Source organism: Gopherus evgoodei, chromosome 2 (genome assembly GCF_007399415.2).
Source record: "Gopherus evgoodei ecotype Sinaloan lineage chromosome 2, rGopEvg1_v1.p, whole genome shotgun sequence".
In the NCBI taxonomy this organism is placed as follows: Eukaryota; Metazoa; Chordata; order Testudines; family Testudinidae; genus Gopherus; species Gopherus evgoodei.
The window spans coordinates 192444999-192463695 of record NC_044323.1 but is presented as its reverse complement, the minus strand read 5'-3'; the positions used below and the strand labels follow the sequence as shown (position 1 = coordinate 192463695).

The 18697-nt window shown below is 43.8% G+C and overlaps 1 protein-coding gene across 11 annotated transcripts in view; it reads left to right on the top strand.

The window, feature by feature from the left end:
- The window catches only part of ZNF236 (zinc finger protein 236), a 194944-nt gene that overhangs the window by 108336 nt on the left and 67911 nt on the right, over positions 1-18697 (top strand). For 10 of the 11 annotated variants that reach the window (XR_003999074.1, XM_030552614.1, XM_030552613.1 and 7 more), the window contains exons 19-24: positions 169-320; positions 498-710; positions 1803-2085; positions 2710-2813; positions 8851-9216; positions 11184-11329. Coding sequence is in view for 10 of the 11 variants with exons in the window: in XM_030552614.1 (XP_030408474.1) it covers positions 169-320; positions 498-710; positions 1803-2085; positions 2710-2813; positions 8851-9216; positions 11184-11329 (1264 nt within the window). In the remaining variant the exon portion in view is untranslated. The remainder of the gene's footprint in view (positions 1-168; positions 321-497; positions 711-1802; positions 2086-2709; positions 2814-8850; positions 9217-11183; positions 11330-18697) is intronic. The other variant, XM_030552611.1, reaches the window with a different exon arrangement.

Genomic DNA, 18697 nt, shown 5'->3' with positions numbered 1-18697 from the left:
TGAGGACACGTGATTTAAAATACATACATTCAAGAATAGGAGTACACATACGCTGCCATTTTCCTTTGTTTAAACAAGAATGACTTACATCAGTAGAGTTCAAATAAAAGGCAATAATAAATATCAATATAGCACAACCTGAAAACTACCATTTCTTTGTTTAAATAGATGTGACTATTGCAACAAGGGTTTTAAGAAATCCAGCCATTTGAAGCAGCATGTGCGATCACACACTGGTGAGAAACCTTATAAATGCCAGCTGTGTGGCCGTGGATTTGTTTCCTCAGGAGTTCTTAAATCACATGAGAAGACTCATACAGGTAATGGAGTAGCTTTTTAATATTATGTTTGTTCATGGAGTACCCAAAAGCCTCACTTATGAAAATACATATTTGTTTATATGACTTCCCTTTTGGAAGTTGCTGTTGTCTCTTAATGTTCTCTATGTGTAGGTGAATCAGACAAGTAAAATACATTATTTTTTCTGTTACTTTAAGGAGTTAAAGCATTTAGCTGTAGTATTTGCAATACAGCTTTCACTACCAATGGCAGCCTTACCAGGCATATGGCAACTCATATGAGCATGAAGCCTTACAAGTGCCCATTCTGTGACGAAAGCTTCCGAACAACTGTTCACTGCAAAAAGCACATGAAAAAACACCAGACAGTCTCCTCTGCAGTAGCAGCAACTGGAGAGGCCGGAGGAGGAGGTGAACAACTTGTTTGTTTGTTTGTTTTTCTTTTTTTTCTTAACTGTAATAGACCTTAACTGCAAACCAGGCAAAAATGATTATCAGCGGATTGCATTCATGTGATATTAGCACTATAATTTTTGCCCAATAAGCAAGTAAAATTGCTCCTTTACATTAACTAGTAGAGGAAACAGAACATACTTATGAACAGGTCTGACACATTCAACCCAGCAATAGTTTACAATACATCTATACATGGTATCCCATCCCAATGTCATTAATGGTCTTTGCACCTTACCGTAATTTATTAAAAATTGTTTCATGGGGCAGATATCAAGTGACTTGTAAGAATACTTTTAATATTTCTGCTTTGACTAAGATCTTCCTTTCGCATTCTGTCAATCTGCTCCTTTTCTGGCTCCAGTCTCTAGCTAAACAAAGGGTTATTTTCATTCAGATCATATAGCAGCAAAAAAGCTCACTTTTTATTGGAAATGTGTGTGGACACTTCCATGAATTCAAGATCCCACAAGAGTGGATTTTTTTGGGTCTTTCAGTATTTTCTACAGAGTTTTAAAGTGCAGTTTTACTCTAAAACTCTAAAAATTCCTTTTTTTTAAGTATAAGTAAAGAAATGATTTTCTGCAGAACACCAGGCCTGGATACTCAGCTTGAAATCTGAAAGTCATGTATGGTTCTTTCTAACTCCTTATTCACTAACTATAAAGATTCTGTGTTTCAGACTTAATTTAACAATTTTTTTTGATGTGGGTAGAGTTAGAATCCAGTATACTCTCTCCCATAGCTGTGTTCTCTGAACTAGGCAGTCTCCCATAGTGGAGTTAAGGTTGAGAAAACTGATCAGTAATTTGGTGTAAAATACATTATCAAAACGTTATAATTTATCATAAAAACAAGCATTATAAAACCAGGAAATTTAGCTTTAAGGTTAAACTTAAAGGTAACCCAAACTTCCATAGTTAAGACACCAAACAGCCTTAGTTCTTCCATGTAGACACATCATACAATAACTGTGATTTTGATTAAGGTGTGTTAGTGTTCGTAATTGCAGTTTAGATTAAACTGATTTTCTGTGTGGTTTTTAAATAGTTGTATGTGTGGAAGAAGATGATGAAAATTCTGAAAGAACTGCTTCCAGAAAGTCTCGTCCTGGTGTCATCACTTTCACAGAGGAAGAAACAGCAGAACTGGCAAAAATTAGACCTCGAGAAAGTGCCACAGTCTCAGAAAAAGTTCTTGTCCAGTCTGCTGCGGAAAAGGACAGAATCAGTGAGATCAAAGATAAGCATGCAGAACTGGAAGCGGAGCCCAAATACGCAAATTGTTGTACTTATTGTCCCAAAAGCTTTAAAAAACCCAGCGATTTAGTCAGGTAAGGCGAAGCAGAGGGTCATGCTTTTGGGTGTATTAATTTCTTTACTGGACATTTAACAGTACTAGCTTTTTGTCAAACTTCTTATAGCCAAGTTCACTTTTGTCTATCTCACTATGCATTATGGAGAATCAGTAGCAGTTATATAGCAATTTTTCATTTCCAAAGTGATCTTACACGTATTAGTCTCTGTAATGTTTCCTTGCTATTTCATTCTCTAGAATTGACCACAATTGCTCTCTTCTCACATTTCCATTTCCCTGAATTAAGTTAGTAATTTAAAAGCCTTACGATGAATAATTGTATGCAGGTGTTTTGTAACATTGTGGGTTTTTATTGCAGTAAAATTTTGATATCTATGAAAAATCTATTTGGAGAATGAAAAAGAATTGCAGAAATCTTAAAAAAAAATAAAAAAAAAATAAAAAAAATCTCGCCTCCCCTACAGAACACTCTCTTTCCAAGAGCTCTGAGTATGTAGTATAACCTTACATTTAAGTTTAAGTACTTCCGAACTTTTTTTAAAGATCTATAATAGATACAAAGTGATTGGTATGGAAATTAATATGTTTGTTTAAGAAAGCTAACCAACACATATATTCAGGAAAACATGTTTTTATCTAGGCATGTTCGTATCCACACTGGGGAAAAACCATATAAATGTGATGAATGTGGAAAGAGTTTTACTGTAAAGTCTACTCTGGATTGCCATGTAAAAACGCACACAGGTAAGTAGGAGTTTGAACTTTTATATTTGCAGCCCCATTAGCTATCTTCTTAATGGGCTCTTTTATCTGTAGGTATTGGAGGATATAGTATATTTCACTATTAAAAGCACAATGTTAACATTAGATAACACTTTTGAGTCCATAATATCTTTTATAGTGGTCGCTGATAAAACCTATTGTTTTAACATTGTATGTATCAAAAGGTTTATGATAAGCTGTGTCAGGGAAATATGAGCAAAGCATGGCTATATGTTTTACTTTCATATCTGTTGGAATAGTCCAACACTTTGGGCTGGTCTTCACTACGGGGAGATAGACACTGCGCAGTCGATGAAGCAGAGATCGATTTAGTAGGTCTACTGAAGATCCACTAAATCAACTGCAGAGCGCTCTCTGGTCAACCCCAGTACTCCAGCTCCCCAAGAAGATTAAGGTAAATCGACGGGAGAACATCTCCCGTCATTGCAGCACAGTGAAGACATCGGGGTAAATCGACCTAAGCTACGTTGACTCCAGCTACATTATGCACATAGCTGAAGTAGTGTAACTTAGGTCGACTTACCCTGATAGTCAAGACAAGCCCTAAGTGATGCTCTTGGCAGGAAGGGCAGGGTTTGGGGATTATATACAATTAGAAAAGTTTTCTTTATACAACTCATGGGCCAGAAGGTACTTTTTCTTGTCTGATGAGTTTAAAAATGAAACCGATTTAAATATCTTGGAACACTAAGTAGAAAGTGTTTGGGCCATTTTTCTGCAGAAGGAGTTTGGGCTGGCATTAATAGTCTTTCTCTAAATTGTTGCAATAATTGCAGTGTGTTACCATGACTAGCATCAGTAGATTGTAAATACCTGTACTAATAGACTTCTACCATATGTATGAAGTAACAAAACTTTTTCTGAGTATCTTTTGGTATTAGTTTGTTATGGCTGAACTTTTACGACTTATTCATACATCCCCTTTTGAAGTAATTTATTACTCCTGGAAGTAATGGTTACTGAATCAATATGTTGTGTAATAATGCTCTTTCTGACCATGTAAGAAAGTGACCCAAGTGGTTTATAATGCCATAACCTAAGATTATTGTGTTTTATGAAGACCCCTTTCACTCCAAGGGAGCAATATTTTTTCCCCCACTGTCTAACAAACTCCAGACAGTATCTGTGTTGATGAATGTTATCCCAAACTTGTTTCACTGAACAAAAGTGACCGCCTCCTTGTTGAAGCTATACAATCCTGCCCTAAATAATCTGTGGACGTCTGAATTGCTATTCAAGAATTTAATCAACAGTCCTGTGATATCAGTTAAAGCCACATCTTGACTAGTAACAATTCTAGGCCGAACAGCCTTCCACAGCCTCGGTATTCAGTTGTAAAGAGTTGTGGATTGGGCCAAGCACAGAGCGTCTGGGAGCAGGTTAGTCTTGTCATAAAGAACTGAGTTTAACTTGTTCAGGAGTTAGAGAGTTTGGCAGAGGAAATGGCCAAACAGTAGTCATAGTTTACTCATCACACACTCGATTGGCTGAAATCCTTCCCTCAGTCACTTTTAGAGAGGTCTGAAATGTTATTCTTCTCTGGTATGGGTGTCTGTATATACTATGCTGCCCACAGTTCTTGTTTGGATAGGAAAGAACAAACGTAAAGTATGGGAGTTTGTTAGTACCTTACTTGAGCAACAATGTGCCAGAAGCATGTGCTGCTACTTTGACTAATTGCACATGTGCATTCCACTATACAAGAATGTGTGCACAGTTATCACAGATTTTTTTCCCCTCAGCAGTGCTTGTCAGGGCACTAGTGTGCCCTTTACTGCCACCTGCAGCTGCATGCAGGTATAAGGTGTGGATCTGCCCTGGCCCCCCTCAGTTCTTTCTTACCATCCATAATGGTTGTTGGCTTGATTCTAGCCTTGCTATTGCAAGTTCTTCTTCGAATAGTGTCCGTGTGGGTGCTCCACTGTAGGTGTGGTAGCATCCCTGTGCATGGGATCAGAGATCTTTGGTAGCATTTCCTGTTTCGTGCTGTGAGTGGCGTGTATATAGCGCTGAGTGGTCCAACCACCTTCAGATCCCTCTCAGTTGCCCTTGGTCTGGGATGGTATCCCTGGCAGAGCCCTTCGTTTGTCCAAGAACCTTTAGTAATATTAGTGCTTATGTTGCAAGTTTGTAGTTATTGGCTATTTCTTTGATTTTTCTCTCTTTATAAACTTTAAAAAAAAACACATTTTTTTCCTTTGCTCTTTCCTCCCTGTCTCCATGAGCGACGGTCACTCATGGTGCATATGCTGAGTGAGAGGGGCACTTATTAAAAAAAAGTGCACCTGCTGCCTCGAATTGAAGGCATGGTCCAGAAAGGACCGTGAATTGAGACTAAAACTTTTGTTAATGGAGAGCTCAGTGTGACTAGTCTCAGATCCTGAATCTAGTACTTCTCTCTCTGCAGTGGTCACCATTGGCATTGTCATCGGCTAACCCCCACTTGCTGCCTACTACTAAAAGACAATTTAAACTCTCCTACCCAGATGAGAAGAAATGGGCCCTGAGCTCACCCATCAAGGAGCTGTCTCAAAGAAAGGCATCTCCTACAAGATCTGTAGCCTAAATATCTTCAGAGACGTGGCCTAGCTCCTATGACCATCCGGTCACTTGCACTTACTGGTGTTATTGAGAGGTCCAAGGCAGGACCACATAAAGGAATACTGTCACTTGGGATCAGGAAGGACAGTTCAAGGATCTCAAAATTGGCACTGACCACTTCAACTAAACAAACGACTTTGAATGCATCAGCAGTGTCCAAGCCCTCTGCACCTGTGAATCATGTGGCAACATCTACTGGTGGTTCAACAGAAAGCATTCCACCTTTGGTGCCAACAGTATCCATAATCTCTGCACCAATACACATAACCACCGGTTGCTCCTGCCAGTACTGCAAGAGTTCTGATATGCGCGAGAACTGATAGTCTCTGATACCCTGGAGTTGCTGCTCCTCCAAACCGACTTCTCCATTGTTTGTGCCTCTCCTCTGGAGACCCAACGCATACCACATCATTCTCCTTCAGCACTAAGCATGACACCATCCTTCTCTAGTGAGGAGGAATACTCCATTGCTTCCTGCACACTGCCATCATATCAAGAGGCTCCACACAGAGAATCATACTGCCACCTTCGATATCCAGCCAGTGACTGGAATTGAACCAGGTCTTTGGTATGGACCCCTATCGATGCTACCCCATATGCTAATTCCCACACATTGGCCCTATTGGGACCCTTGGGCCACGTATAGGTCACTCTTTCCCAAACTGCCAACAGATCAAACACAGGCACAAATACATTGTCCATCCTCATCAGTGTCTAGGCCTCCTCACCCAGACTTATTAGAAGAGCATGAGGAAGATGTTACACCACCAGCGAACATGACTTCATCCCTTGATGAGACCATCATGTCACCACCTCCAACATTGGCTGATAATTTAAAACATTTTCAAGAACTAGTCTGCAATGCTGTGGAACATCTCCAAATCACACGAGAGGAAGTTAGACAGCTGCAACACAAGTTACTCGTCATCTTACAGAACTCCACATCGGCAAAGATCACATTGTTGGACCCAGCCAAGGTAATCTGGCAGACCCTAGCATGAATACCACCTGACTTTAAGTGAGTGGACAAAAAGTACTATTTCCCCGCAATGGACATGGAATTCCTATTCTCCCATCTTACTCCTAGCTCCCTGTGGTCAGTATGGTGCCATGAGAGAGGACGGCAGCACCACTCCAGGGCAATCCTATCTCACAGGGACAGTCTCAAAGCATATTCCTTAGCTATGCTCCAGTTTCACTTTGTTAATTATGAAGCAGTTCTAGCCAAATATAATCATATGAACTATTCAGAATTCTCTGAATTCAGTCAACATTTCCCAGAGGACAAAAAAGACCAGTCTGATCCAGCACGACATCTGTGGTAATGACAATGGTGACAAATCATCTCCAACAAGTGAATGTTGGAAATCGTCAGCAACAGGTATTCAGTTCTATTCCTCGCTCTTTCCCCACCACCCCATCCCTCTTCAGGGACCCTTCTCACAAACAGCTTCTACGAGAAGACATAAACCACCTTCTGAGACTGAGATCTGTAGAACTGGTCCCATTCCAACACAGGGAAAGGTTTTTATTCCCACTGTTTTCTAATCCACAAGAAATCTGACAGGTGGAGACCTATCCTAGGTTTGAGGAACCTCAACAAATTTGTCAAACTACATGATTCAGTATGGTCATGTTATCAACAATAATCCCAGCACTGGAATGGGGACTAGCTCTTGGCCCTCGACCTCCAAGATACATACTTCTATATCACCGTACACCCTTCCCACAGATAGTTCCTTAGATTTGTCCAGGGTCTGACCATTACCAATACAAGGTACTACCTTTTGGCCTTTCGACAGTGCCCAGGGTATTTTCCAAAGTTCTCGCAGTGATGGCAATGCATCTCCGAAAACAAGGGATTATAATATTCCCATATTTAGATGACTGCCTCATCAAGGCTCTGTCCAGAATCAATGTGTTCCAAGCCATAAGAACGATGGATCTTTTCTCGAAACTCGCCCACTAGATAAACATGCAAAAAATGACAGACACCAGTTCAACCTCTGAATTTTATTCGGGCCCAAACTGGATGCTATAAAGGCCAGAGCCTTCCTCCCAGCTCACAGATTTTACATGATAATCATTCTCATCTCTACTGTGAGAACCAGCCTACAGGTCTCCACAAGAACTCGTCTACAATTGCTTGGTCATATGGATTGGCCATGTTCATGGTAAAACACACCAGATTATGCATGCGCTGCCTGCAGGGATGACAACAAACAATGTACATACCCCACAGACAGCCTGCACAAACCTCTCTTGTTACCACTCAAAGTCAAAGACTTATTAGACTGGTGGATGCAACCCTGAAATGTCTGCATGGGAGTTCCTTTCCTCCAACCACACTGTCCTTCATCCTGATGAACAGCACCTCCCTACTTGGTTGAGGAGCACATCTACAGACCTGCACAGTACAGGGTATGTGGTTCCCCTCAGAATCTGGATTGCACATCAACTTTTAGAATTATGTACAGTCCACAATGCATGCTTACACTTTCTACCAGTTATCAGATGGCCATAAGAGAAGTGATGGACAACATTGCCTGCATATTTTATATTAGCTGATGGGGGAAGTGAGGTCCCAATCCCTGTGCACAGAAGCACTAAAATTGTGAAGCTGGTATCCAGCATGGCATCAGCATCTCTGCCACATATCAACCTGGATGCCAGAATATGACGGCAGATTCACTGAACAGGAGATTCTCAAAAGAGGGCGTTAGACACAAGAGCCCTACAACACATATTGAAGCACTGGGGATTCCTGAACATAGATTTGTTCAGCAAACGCTGAGTGCCTACTATTCTGCTCAAGAGCGGGTCTGGGTCACCAATCTCTGGGAGATGCCCTCCTCATTATATGGGATGCACCTCTCCTCTACAACTTTCCACTCTTTCCCCTACTGTTCAAAGTGCTTCACCAGGTAAAAGTGGAATGGGCCAGAGTCATTCTCATAGCTCCAACATGGTCATGACATGTATAGTATACTTACCTCATGCTCATGGCAGTCTGTCCAGCAATCACCCTGCAGTTGACTCCAAACTTCTTGCAGGACGAAGGCCAAATTCTCCATCTGAATCTAGAATTTTTCCGTCTGAAGACATGGTTCCTTCATGGTTCCAGGATCCAGAAGTAATCTGTTGAGAGGATATAAAGGAGATCCTTTTAAAAGGCAGACATACAGCAACTCATTATGCTTACCTACATAAATGGAAAAGATTTGGACTTGTGAGACCAAACATACCTCAGCTTTTTTAAAATGTCCAATATCTTTTTAACTATACTGCAAATTGAACTTCCTTTTCATATTTGTTTAGAACCCTGACTGTTTACATGGTTATACAGTACTGGTAATTATTGATTATTTCTTCTTTTGCTCTCTCTTTTGTTGTCCAGGTCAGAAGCTCTTCAGTTGCCATGTATGCAGTAATTCTTTTTCTACCAAAGGGAGTCTAAAAGTGCATATGCGTCTGCATACAGGAGCAAAGCCATTTAAGTGTCCACACTGTGACTTACGGTTTCGTACTTCAGGACGCAGAAAAACGCACATACAGTGTCACTATAAACCAGAAACCAAGAGGGTCAGGAAGCCTGTTACCCGTACATCTGCTGAGGGATTACAGCCAGTGAATCTTCTTAATTCTTCCACGACAGATCCCAATGTTTTTATCATGAATAACTCTGTTCTGACAGGTCAATTTGATCAAAATTTGCTTCAGCAAGGACTTGTGAGCCAGGCGATCCTTCCTGCTTCTATGTCAGGTAAAAATGAATACTTTCATTTGAGTTTAGTTAGCGAAAATACTAAGCTCTGATTTCTCTTAGAGAAAGCTTACAGACAAATTATAGTTCTTATTCAGATAAGACTTCCACTGAAGCCATTATTTGACTCTTCCTCATGAAGTGGTGCTTTCAGGAGTGCAGGTGATGCATTCAGCAGTGAAGATAGCATGTAATGTGTCTATTAAGGATTCATTATTTTTAGGGGAGTAGAGAACATATTCAAGTTGAGCTTTTGTTTTTTTAAATCATTTCATTTTGTTGTGATGTTGCAGTAGTGCTGTACACAAAGATGAGGACAATATAGATGAAATAGAAGCCTAAATTAGAGATTCCACATTCCGGTTTATTTTAATTAAATTCTATTGCTCTTTCCTGTAAAATAAGAGAAAATTAGTGTTTTATGTACACCATTCATTTAAAAAAAATTTTTTTAACCGTAAGCGTTAGGTTATAAAGAAAGGAAAATTCATTTACGTTAGTGGAGGATATGAAGAAAAGCATTGAAAATACAGAATTTTTACAGTTGCACAGATCCCTCCCTACAGTTAATTGTTCAAAGCAAAAATTAACAAAAATATTACAGTGAGCAAGGCAGAAGAAATTAACATAAGTATGAGATAATATTTTCATAAGCGACTTAGACACTTAGGAGTCTAAGTCTTATTGAAAATAAATGATGTTAGCATCCTAAGCATTTTTGAAAACGAGACTTAGGCATCTAAGGCACTTTTGAAAATTTTGCCGATTAAACCTTCTTTGTAAGCAGGGACTTACCCCAAATTTACTTCCATTTTCTTAAATGCTTAACATATCCATCAAGTTGTAACCACCATCATTTTAGCCTGTCTGGTTGGAGCTTAGCCTGTTACGTAGAACTCAGTGAAACTGGTTTCAGTTCACACAATATTGGTAAACATTAATTGGCAGGTTCAATTCGTGGGAGTTTTACATCCTTTTGAGTTTTGCTTGAGTGGAAAGAGGGGCCTTCAGAATATTCATATACCTCAGAATGGGGTAATGAACCTTCTAAGCCAGTGGTTCTCAAACTTTTGTACTGATGACTCCTTTCACATAGCAAGCCTCTGAGTGCGATCCCCCATTCTAAATTCAAAACACTTTTAAAAATATATTTATCACCCTTATAAATGCTGGATGCAAAGCGGGGTTTGAGGTGGAGGCTGACAGCTCACAACCCCCCATGAAATAACCTCACGAAACCCTGATGTTGCACAGGTATTTCCTATAGATGTAGTGGGAGCAGATTTATCTTTCTGGCAGCACAAAGATTAAAAATAGGGAAAGCAGAACAGATGGCGGTCCATCTGGCTGTTAAAATGGTTCTTATGTGACTTGTGAAAGGACATTTTTTATTTATTGTATAGTTTTTAAAAGATACAGGTCTGTCACATCTTACACGCATTTAACATGCGCGATTTCAGCTTTACGCGGTCGGCAAAAAAAAAAAAGAAAAATAACAATTTTAATACTGTACCTGTAATGTGAGCGATTCCGCCCGCCATTCAACTCAATGTAATTTTGACTATACGTGGTTTTCGCTTTACGCCCTAAGCACGGAACGTAACCCCTGCGTGAGATGAGACTCGCTTGTACATCCAGAGAGGGTGTACATTCAAAAAGTGAAAATATTGAAATATTTGCACCTTTGTGTCTAGAAATCCAGAGTCATTCTGAAACTATTTTACTTTATGAACGAAGCTGGTCACTGCTTAAATAGTTTGATTTTTTTCCCTCTAAATGCATTATGCATATTTGTTTTAAATTAAAAAAATTAAGCATTGACTACTTAAATCTAATTTATTTTTCTTGGTTCAGAGAATTGCAAATGCTTAGATATTTCAGAATGATTTTATTAAAAAAAAAACTGGATAAAAAGGAGACCAATAATGATAAAGAAAAAATTGTAATATGACTATTTTCTTTGGTAGCTGGAGGTGACTTAACTGTGTCCTTGACAGATGGTAGCCTGGCCACCCTTGAAGGCATACAGTTACAGCTTGCTACTAATTTGGTTGGACAGAATGTTCAAATTTCTGGAATAGATGCTGCCAGTATTAACAACATCACATTACAGGTAGGTTACTGTTAATTTCTGTTAATAAGAGTGGATGGAGTGTTGTGTGTAGACTACCTGTGCCTTGGCAGAGCCCTGTTGACTTCACTTCACTGTACAGTGTGTAATTATTCCATGTTGTACAGTGTTAAAAATATTTTGTTTGTATATATGAGTGTGTGTTGAAAATAAAACTTAAGAGTTTCTGGTTTTCAGTAGCCTTTTTTCTGAACATTTTATGCAAATTTTATAACTTGCTTTTTATCCGTTAAAAACATTTGGTTCTTCTTCGAGTGATTGCTCATATCCATTCCAGTTAGGTGTGTGCGCCGTGCGTGCACGTTCGTCGGAAACTTTTTACCCTAGCAACTCCAGTGGGCCGGCAGGTCGCCCCGTAGAGTGGCGCCGCCATGGCGCTTGATATATACCCCTGCCGGCCCACCCGCTCCTCAGTTCCTTCTTACCGCCGTGTCGGTCGTTGGAACTGTGGAGCGCAGCATTGCTGTCCTCCACATCCCTAGCTCTCCTTCGCTTTTACGGTATCATAGTTATAGTTAGTTGTAAATAGTTGTAAAAGTGTAGTTAGTTATTGCTGTTTGTAATATAGTTGTATAGTTATTAGTGGGTTTGGGCTGTAGCCCTTCCCGGCACCGGGCCCATGCCTGGTTCGCCGGGGTTCAAGCAATGCTCGGCCTGTAAAAAACCGATGCCGACCAGCAATCCTCACGACGCTTGCCTAAAGTGCCTGGGGGAATCGCACATTTCGGACAAGTGCCGCATTTGCAAGGCTTTTAAGCCTAGGACAAAAAAGGAGAGGGACCAGAGATTAAGGACTCTCCTAATGGAAGCGGCACTTAACCCGGTAACCTCGACACAGAGCGTCGCCTCTACGCCGGCACCGGAGAGACACCCCTGCACCGTCCTTTCCCGGCACTGGGACCCCGAAGCAAAGCCCTCGAAGTCTGTGACTCCATCCAGGCAGACTCGAGTGGAGTGCCCGGCGCCTACCTTGGCCGTGGCACCACCAGCAGGGATCCCGTTGACTCCGGGCCCTGTAGGTCCGTCGAGTCCGGTCCCTCCTAGCTCCCCCGTAAGATCTGGGGTTGAGCTATTGGTCCATTCGACGCCAGAGACTTTCGCTTCGGCACGGGACCTGATTGCTCTTATGGAGCCTACCCAGCCTCAACCCCTGGTACCTCTAGTGTGGGTCGTATCCAGAGGCAAGCCAGCGACGATGCGAGCGCCGTCTCCAGACTCACCCAGCTGGCACCGGTCGCTTTCGAGGTCCCGACACTATGGAAGCTCTCGCTCCAGGCGCCGCTCGCAGTCCCGGCACCGCTCCCCTCAGCGGTACCGGTCGCACTTGTGGCACCGGTCATCCTCCAGACAGTCCCGCTATTCCCGGCACCGGTCTGGATTAAGTCGCCGCTGCCAGCACCGAGACTCTAGCAGCCGTTCCCGTCGGCGATCAGCACCCTGGTCGACCTCCCGGCACCGCGTCGGTGGCAGGTCCTGGTCGACCTCCCGGCACCGCGTCGGTGGCAGGTCCCGGTCCCGGTCGACCTCCCGGCTCCGCGTCAGAGGTTTTCGGAGAAGACGGACCCCAGGCTGAAAAGCCTAAAGGACAATCGGGTCATCATGCTCTTCCTAGGGATGCACACGCCCAGGACACAGCGCAGACCTTTCCGGCTGCAACAACAGCAGCAGCACCGGCTGTATCCCCAGTACTGCCAGCGGCACTACCTCAATAGGCGCCGCTGCAGAAATGGCAGGCGCAGACAGTCGGGCAACCGGGGGGGCAGAACCAGGGCTCCTCCAAAGCCCCACCTGGGCCCAAACCTTCGTTTTGAAGGTGCGCCCGAGGACGCTGTACCAGTTTCCCCTGCGGATCCTTCCCCCCCGTTTTCCAACCACCTTTCGTTTTTCCTCCAGGCGTGGTCCCGAATAACATCCGACCGCTGGGTCTTACACACTGTGCAAACGGAATACCGTCTGCAATTTACTTCTCACCCTCCCTTCCGCCCCCCACCCTCGTCCCTCTTCAGGGACCCCTCTCATGAGCAATTCCTCCGTCAGGAGGTGCAGGCGCTCCTCGACAAAGGAGCCATAGAAGCGGTTCCGGAGAACGAGAAGGGCAAGGGATTTTATTCCCACTACTTTCTGATCCCCAAGGCCAAAGGAGCCCTCAGACCTATCCTCGACCTGCGGGAACTCAACAAACATATGGTGAAGTTGAAATTCCCCGTGGTATCCCTGAGGACCGTTATCCCATCTCTGGATCCTGGAGACTGGTACGCCGCCCTCGACGTGCAGGACGCTTATTTTCATATCACCATTTTGCCGCAACACAGACGTTTCCTTCGGTTCGTGGTCGACCGCCATCATTACCAATTTGAGGTCCTCCCGTTTGGTCTCTCCACAGCCCCGAGGGTATTCACAAAATGCATGGCAGTCGTCGTCGCACATCTTCGGTGCAGTCGCATTCACGTGTTCCCTTACCTCGACTACTGGCTGATTCGAGGCACATCAGAGCTGCAGGTCCGCAACCACGTCCACAGGATCAGCGGACTCTTTGCTACCTTGGGCCTGATTATCAACGTGGACAAGTCCACTCTGCTCCCCACGCAGAGGATAGAGTTCATCGGGGCCGTTCTGGACCCCACTTGGCCAGGGCCCTTCTGCCGTTGCCCAGGTTCCAGTCACTGTCAGCCATCATTCGGCGCCTACAGGCGGCCCCCCTGACCTCTATAAGGACATGCCTAACCCTTTTAGGCCACATGGTGGCCTGCACATTTGTGACAGGTTATGCGCGGCTCCGCATGAGGCCTCTTCAGTCTTGGCTCATCGCGCAGTACCGGCCGGCCAGACATTCGCTGGATGCGGTTATCACCATCCCCCAGGAGGTATTGGATTCTCTCCGGTGGTGGCTAGACCAGTCTGTTGTGTGTGTGGGGCTCCCGTTTCATCCGCCCCAACCCTCGGTATCCCTAACAACGGATGCCTCAGACTTGGGCTGGGGGGCCCACCTCGGAACCCTGAGGACACAGGGCCTGTGTCCCCTCCACATCAACATGCGGGAGTTGAGAGTGGTCCGTCTTGCTTGCCAAGCGTTCTCCCATCAGCTTCGAGGTCGCTGTGTCACGGTATTCACCAGCAACACCATGACCATGTACTATGTCAACAAGCAGGGCGGCACGAGATCCTCTCCCCTATGTCAGGAGGCGTTGTGGCTCTGGGACTTTTGTATAGCCCACTCCATTCACCTCATGTCTTCCTTCCTCCCCGGTGTACGGAACACGCTGGCGGACCGTCTGAGCAGATCCTTCCTTTCACACGAGTGGTCCCTTCGCCCGGACGTCGCCCTCTCACTCTTCCAGAGGTGGGGTTGTCCCCGGGTGGACCTCTTCATGTCCAAGGGGAACAGGAAATGCCAGACGTTCTGCTCCTTTCAGGGCCGGGAGCCCAGGTCGATAGCAGACACCTTCCTTATCCCGTGGACGGCCCACCTGTTCTACGCGTTCCCTCCGTTCCCGCTGGTCCACAAGGTCCTTCTGAAGGTGCGCAAGGACAGGGCCCGCGTGATTATGATAGCTCCAGCGTGGCCTAGGCAACATTGGTACCCCATGTTGCTGGACCTGTCCATAGCCGACCCAGTCCCCCTGCCCCTTCACCTGGACCTGATCACCCAGGACCACGGCAGGCTCTGTCACCCGGACCTCCAGTCCCTGCACCTCACGGCGTGGCTCCTGCATGGCTGACCAGGTCAGAACTACGGTGCTCTACCCCGGTACGTCAAGTACTCCTGGGCAGCAGGAAGCCTTCCACTAGAGCGACATACTCGGCCAAGTGGAAGTGTTTCTCCTGTTGGTGCACGGAGAGGAGTTTCCTCCCTGTAGAGGTTTCTATCGCCAATATTCTGGACTACATCTGGTCCCTCAAGCAGCAGGGCCTGGCGTTATCATCCCTTCGGGTTCACCTGGCGGCTATCTCCACCTTTCATCCGGGAGGAGATGGCCGTTCAGTTTTCTCTCACCCTACGGTGACTAGATTCCTGAAGGGACTAGAACGTCTCTATCCCCAGGTCCGACTCCCTGCCCCTATCTGGGATCTCAACCTGGTTCTGACTCGGCTCATGGGCCCTCCTTTTGAGCCGTTAGCGACTTGCTCCCTGCTCTATCTCTCCTGGAAGACTGCCTTTCTAGTGGCCATCACCTCAGCCAGACGGGTGTCAGAACTCCGGGCCCTCACAGTAGATCCCCCGTATACGGTCTTCCATAAAGACAAGGTGCAGGTGAGGCCGCACCCTGCCTTTCTCCCCAAGGTGGTCTCAGCCTTTCACATCAACCAGGAGATCTTCTTCCCTGTCTTTTTCCCAAAGCCTCATTCGTCACGCAGGGAGCAACAACTCCACTCGCTTGACGTCCGTCGGGCACTTGCGTTTTATGTGGAGAGGACCAAACCGTTCCGCAAATCCCCCCAGCTCTTTGTGGCAGTAGCGTACCGAATCAAGGGGCTTCCCATTTCCTCACAGAGGATATCCTCGTGGGTAACGTCCTGTATCAGGACCTGTTATGACTTGGCTCACATCCCTACGGGCCGTGTGACTGCGCACTCTACCAGGGCGCAAGCGTCATCACTGGGTTTCCTCGCCCGCATGCCCATCCAGGAGATCTGTAGGGCGGCGACCTGGTCCTCCGTCCACACCTTCGCTTCCCATTACACCCTGGTCCAGCAGTCCAGAGATGACGCGGCCTTCGGCTCTGCAGTGCTCCATGTCGCGACTTCTCACTCCGACCCCACCGCCTAGGTAAGGCTTGAGATTCACCTAACTGGAATGGATATGAGCAATCACTCGAAGAAGAAAATACGGTTACTCACCTTTGTAACTGTTGTTCTTCGAGATGTGTTGCTCATATCCATTCCACACCCGCCCTCCTTTCCCACTGTCGGAGTAGCCGGCAAGAAGGAACTGAGGAGCAGGTGGGCTTGCAGGGGTATATATCAAGCGCCATGGCGGCGCCACTCTAGGGGCCCACTGGAGTTGCTAGGGTAAAAAGTTTCCAATGAACGTGCATGCGCGGCGCGCACACCTAACTGGAATGGATATGAGCAACACATCTCGAAGAACAACAGTTACAAAGGTGAGTAACCGTCTTTTTTCCAAAGCACTCTAGTTCAAATTTTCCTCCTGTTTACAGTCTTTCACAGAGTGTCTCTCCCACTTAATGCAGGAAAACTGCATTATATCAGCAGCAGAGCCGACTTTAGGGAGATTCCCGGGAATCGGGCCGTGCGCTGAAGTGCTGCCGAAAACAGCAGCAACCGATTGAGCTGCCACCGAACTGCCGCCGTCTTTGGCAGCAGTATGGCAGCAGCTCTTTCGAATCAGGCCCTGCACGTCCTAAAGCCAACCCTGATCAGCACCCTCCATCTCTAGATTTGTTGTTTAATTTTTTGACAACAAAGTTGTGAACATAATCCAGCAGAAATGTTTGCTTAAAAAAAGGCAGAGAAAGTTCTTGGCTTCAACCATGTTTCAGTGCTTACTTTGAACGCACTGTGGGGAAAAATGGACTTGGTGTAGTTTTATTGGTTTTAAACATACAAGAACTCCCATATGTAAATCTGAATTACATATACTTAAATAAAGTGTGTATATAAATAAACTAGGGCTGTTGATTAATCACAGTTAACTCGTGTGATTAACCCAAAAAAATAATCGCGCTAGTAAACAATAGAATACCAATTGAAATTTATTAAATATTTTGGATGTTTTTCTACATTTTCAAATATATTTATTTCAATTACAACACAGAATATAAAGTGTACAGTGCTCACTTTATATTATTTTTTATTACAAATATTTCCACTGTAAAAATAATAAAAGAAATAGTATTTTTCAGTTCACCTCAGACAAGTACTGTAGTGCAATCTCTTTATCATGAAAGTTTAATTTACAAATGTAGCTTTTTTTGTTACATAACTGCATTCAAAAACAAAACAATGTAAAACTTTAGAACCTACAATTCCACTCAGTCATACTTCTTGTTCAACCGATCGCTAAGACAAATAAGTTTGTTTATATTTAAGGGAGTTACTGCTGCCTGCTTCTTATTTACATTGTCACCTGAAACTGAGAACGGACATTCTCATGGCACTTTTGTAGCCAGTGTTGCAAGGTATTTATGTGCCAGATATGCTAAACATTTGTTTGCCTCTTTGTTTGGCCACTATTCCAGAGGATATGCTTCCATGCTGATGATGCTCATTAAAAATAATGCATTAATTAAATTTATGACTGAACTCCTTGGGTGAGAATTGTATGTCTCCTCTTCTGTTGTACTCACATTCTACCATATATTACATGTTATAGCAGTCTCAGATGACACACCACATGTTGGTTTTAAGAACACTTTCACAGCAGATTTGACAAAATGCAAAGAAGGTACATCAATGTGAGTTTTGTAAAAATATCTAGAGCACTCAAGTGCCATCCAAAATGTGAGAGGGACAAGGTGTTGAGCATGCTTTCAGATGTCTTAAAAGAGCAACACTCAGATGCAGAAACTACAGAACCCAGAAAAAGAAAATCAGTTGTCTTCTGGTGGTATCTGGCTCAGATGATGAAAATGAACATTCTCGGTCCGCTCTGCTTTGGATCGTTATCGAGCAGAACCCATAGTCAACATGGACGCATGTCCTCTGGAATGGTTGTTGAACCATGAAGGGACGTAAGAATCCTTAGCGCACCTGGCACATAAATATCTTGTGACACTCGCTACAACAGTGCCATGTGAACCCCTGTTCTCACTTTCAGGCGACATTATAAACAAGATGCAGGCAGCATTATCTCCTGCAAATTGTAACCAAACTTGTTTGTCTGAGCGAATGGCTGAAGTAGGACTGAATGAACTTGTAGGCTCTAAAGTTTTACATTGTTTTATTTTTGAATGCAGCTTTTTTTAAACATAATTCTACCTTTGTAGGTTAAACTTTCGTGATGAAGAGATTGCACTACAGTACTTGTTTTAGTGAATTGAAAAATACTATTTCTTTTTTTACAGTACAAATATTTGTAATAAATATACAGTGAGCACGGTACATTTTGTAGTCTGTGGTGTAATTGAAAGCAATATATTTGAAAATGTAGAAAACATCCAAAAGTATTTAAATAAATGGTATTATATTGTTTAACAGCGCAATTAATCACTGTTAATCTTTTTAATCACATGATTGAGATTAATCTTTTTAATCGCTTGACAGTCCTAAAATAAATAAATAAATATATATATTAAAAAAAAGTAAATTTTGAAAGTTACCAATTTATAAAGCTTGAGGGTGGATGTACATAATGTAATAAAACACAAAAGTAAGTATATAACTCTAGCA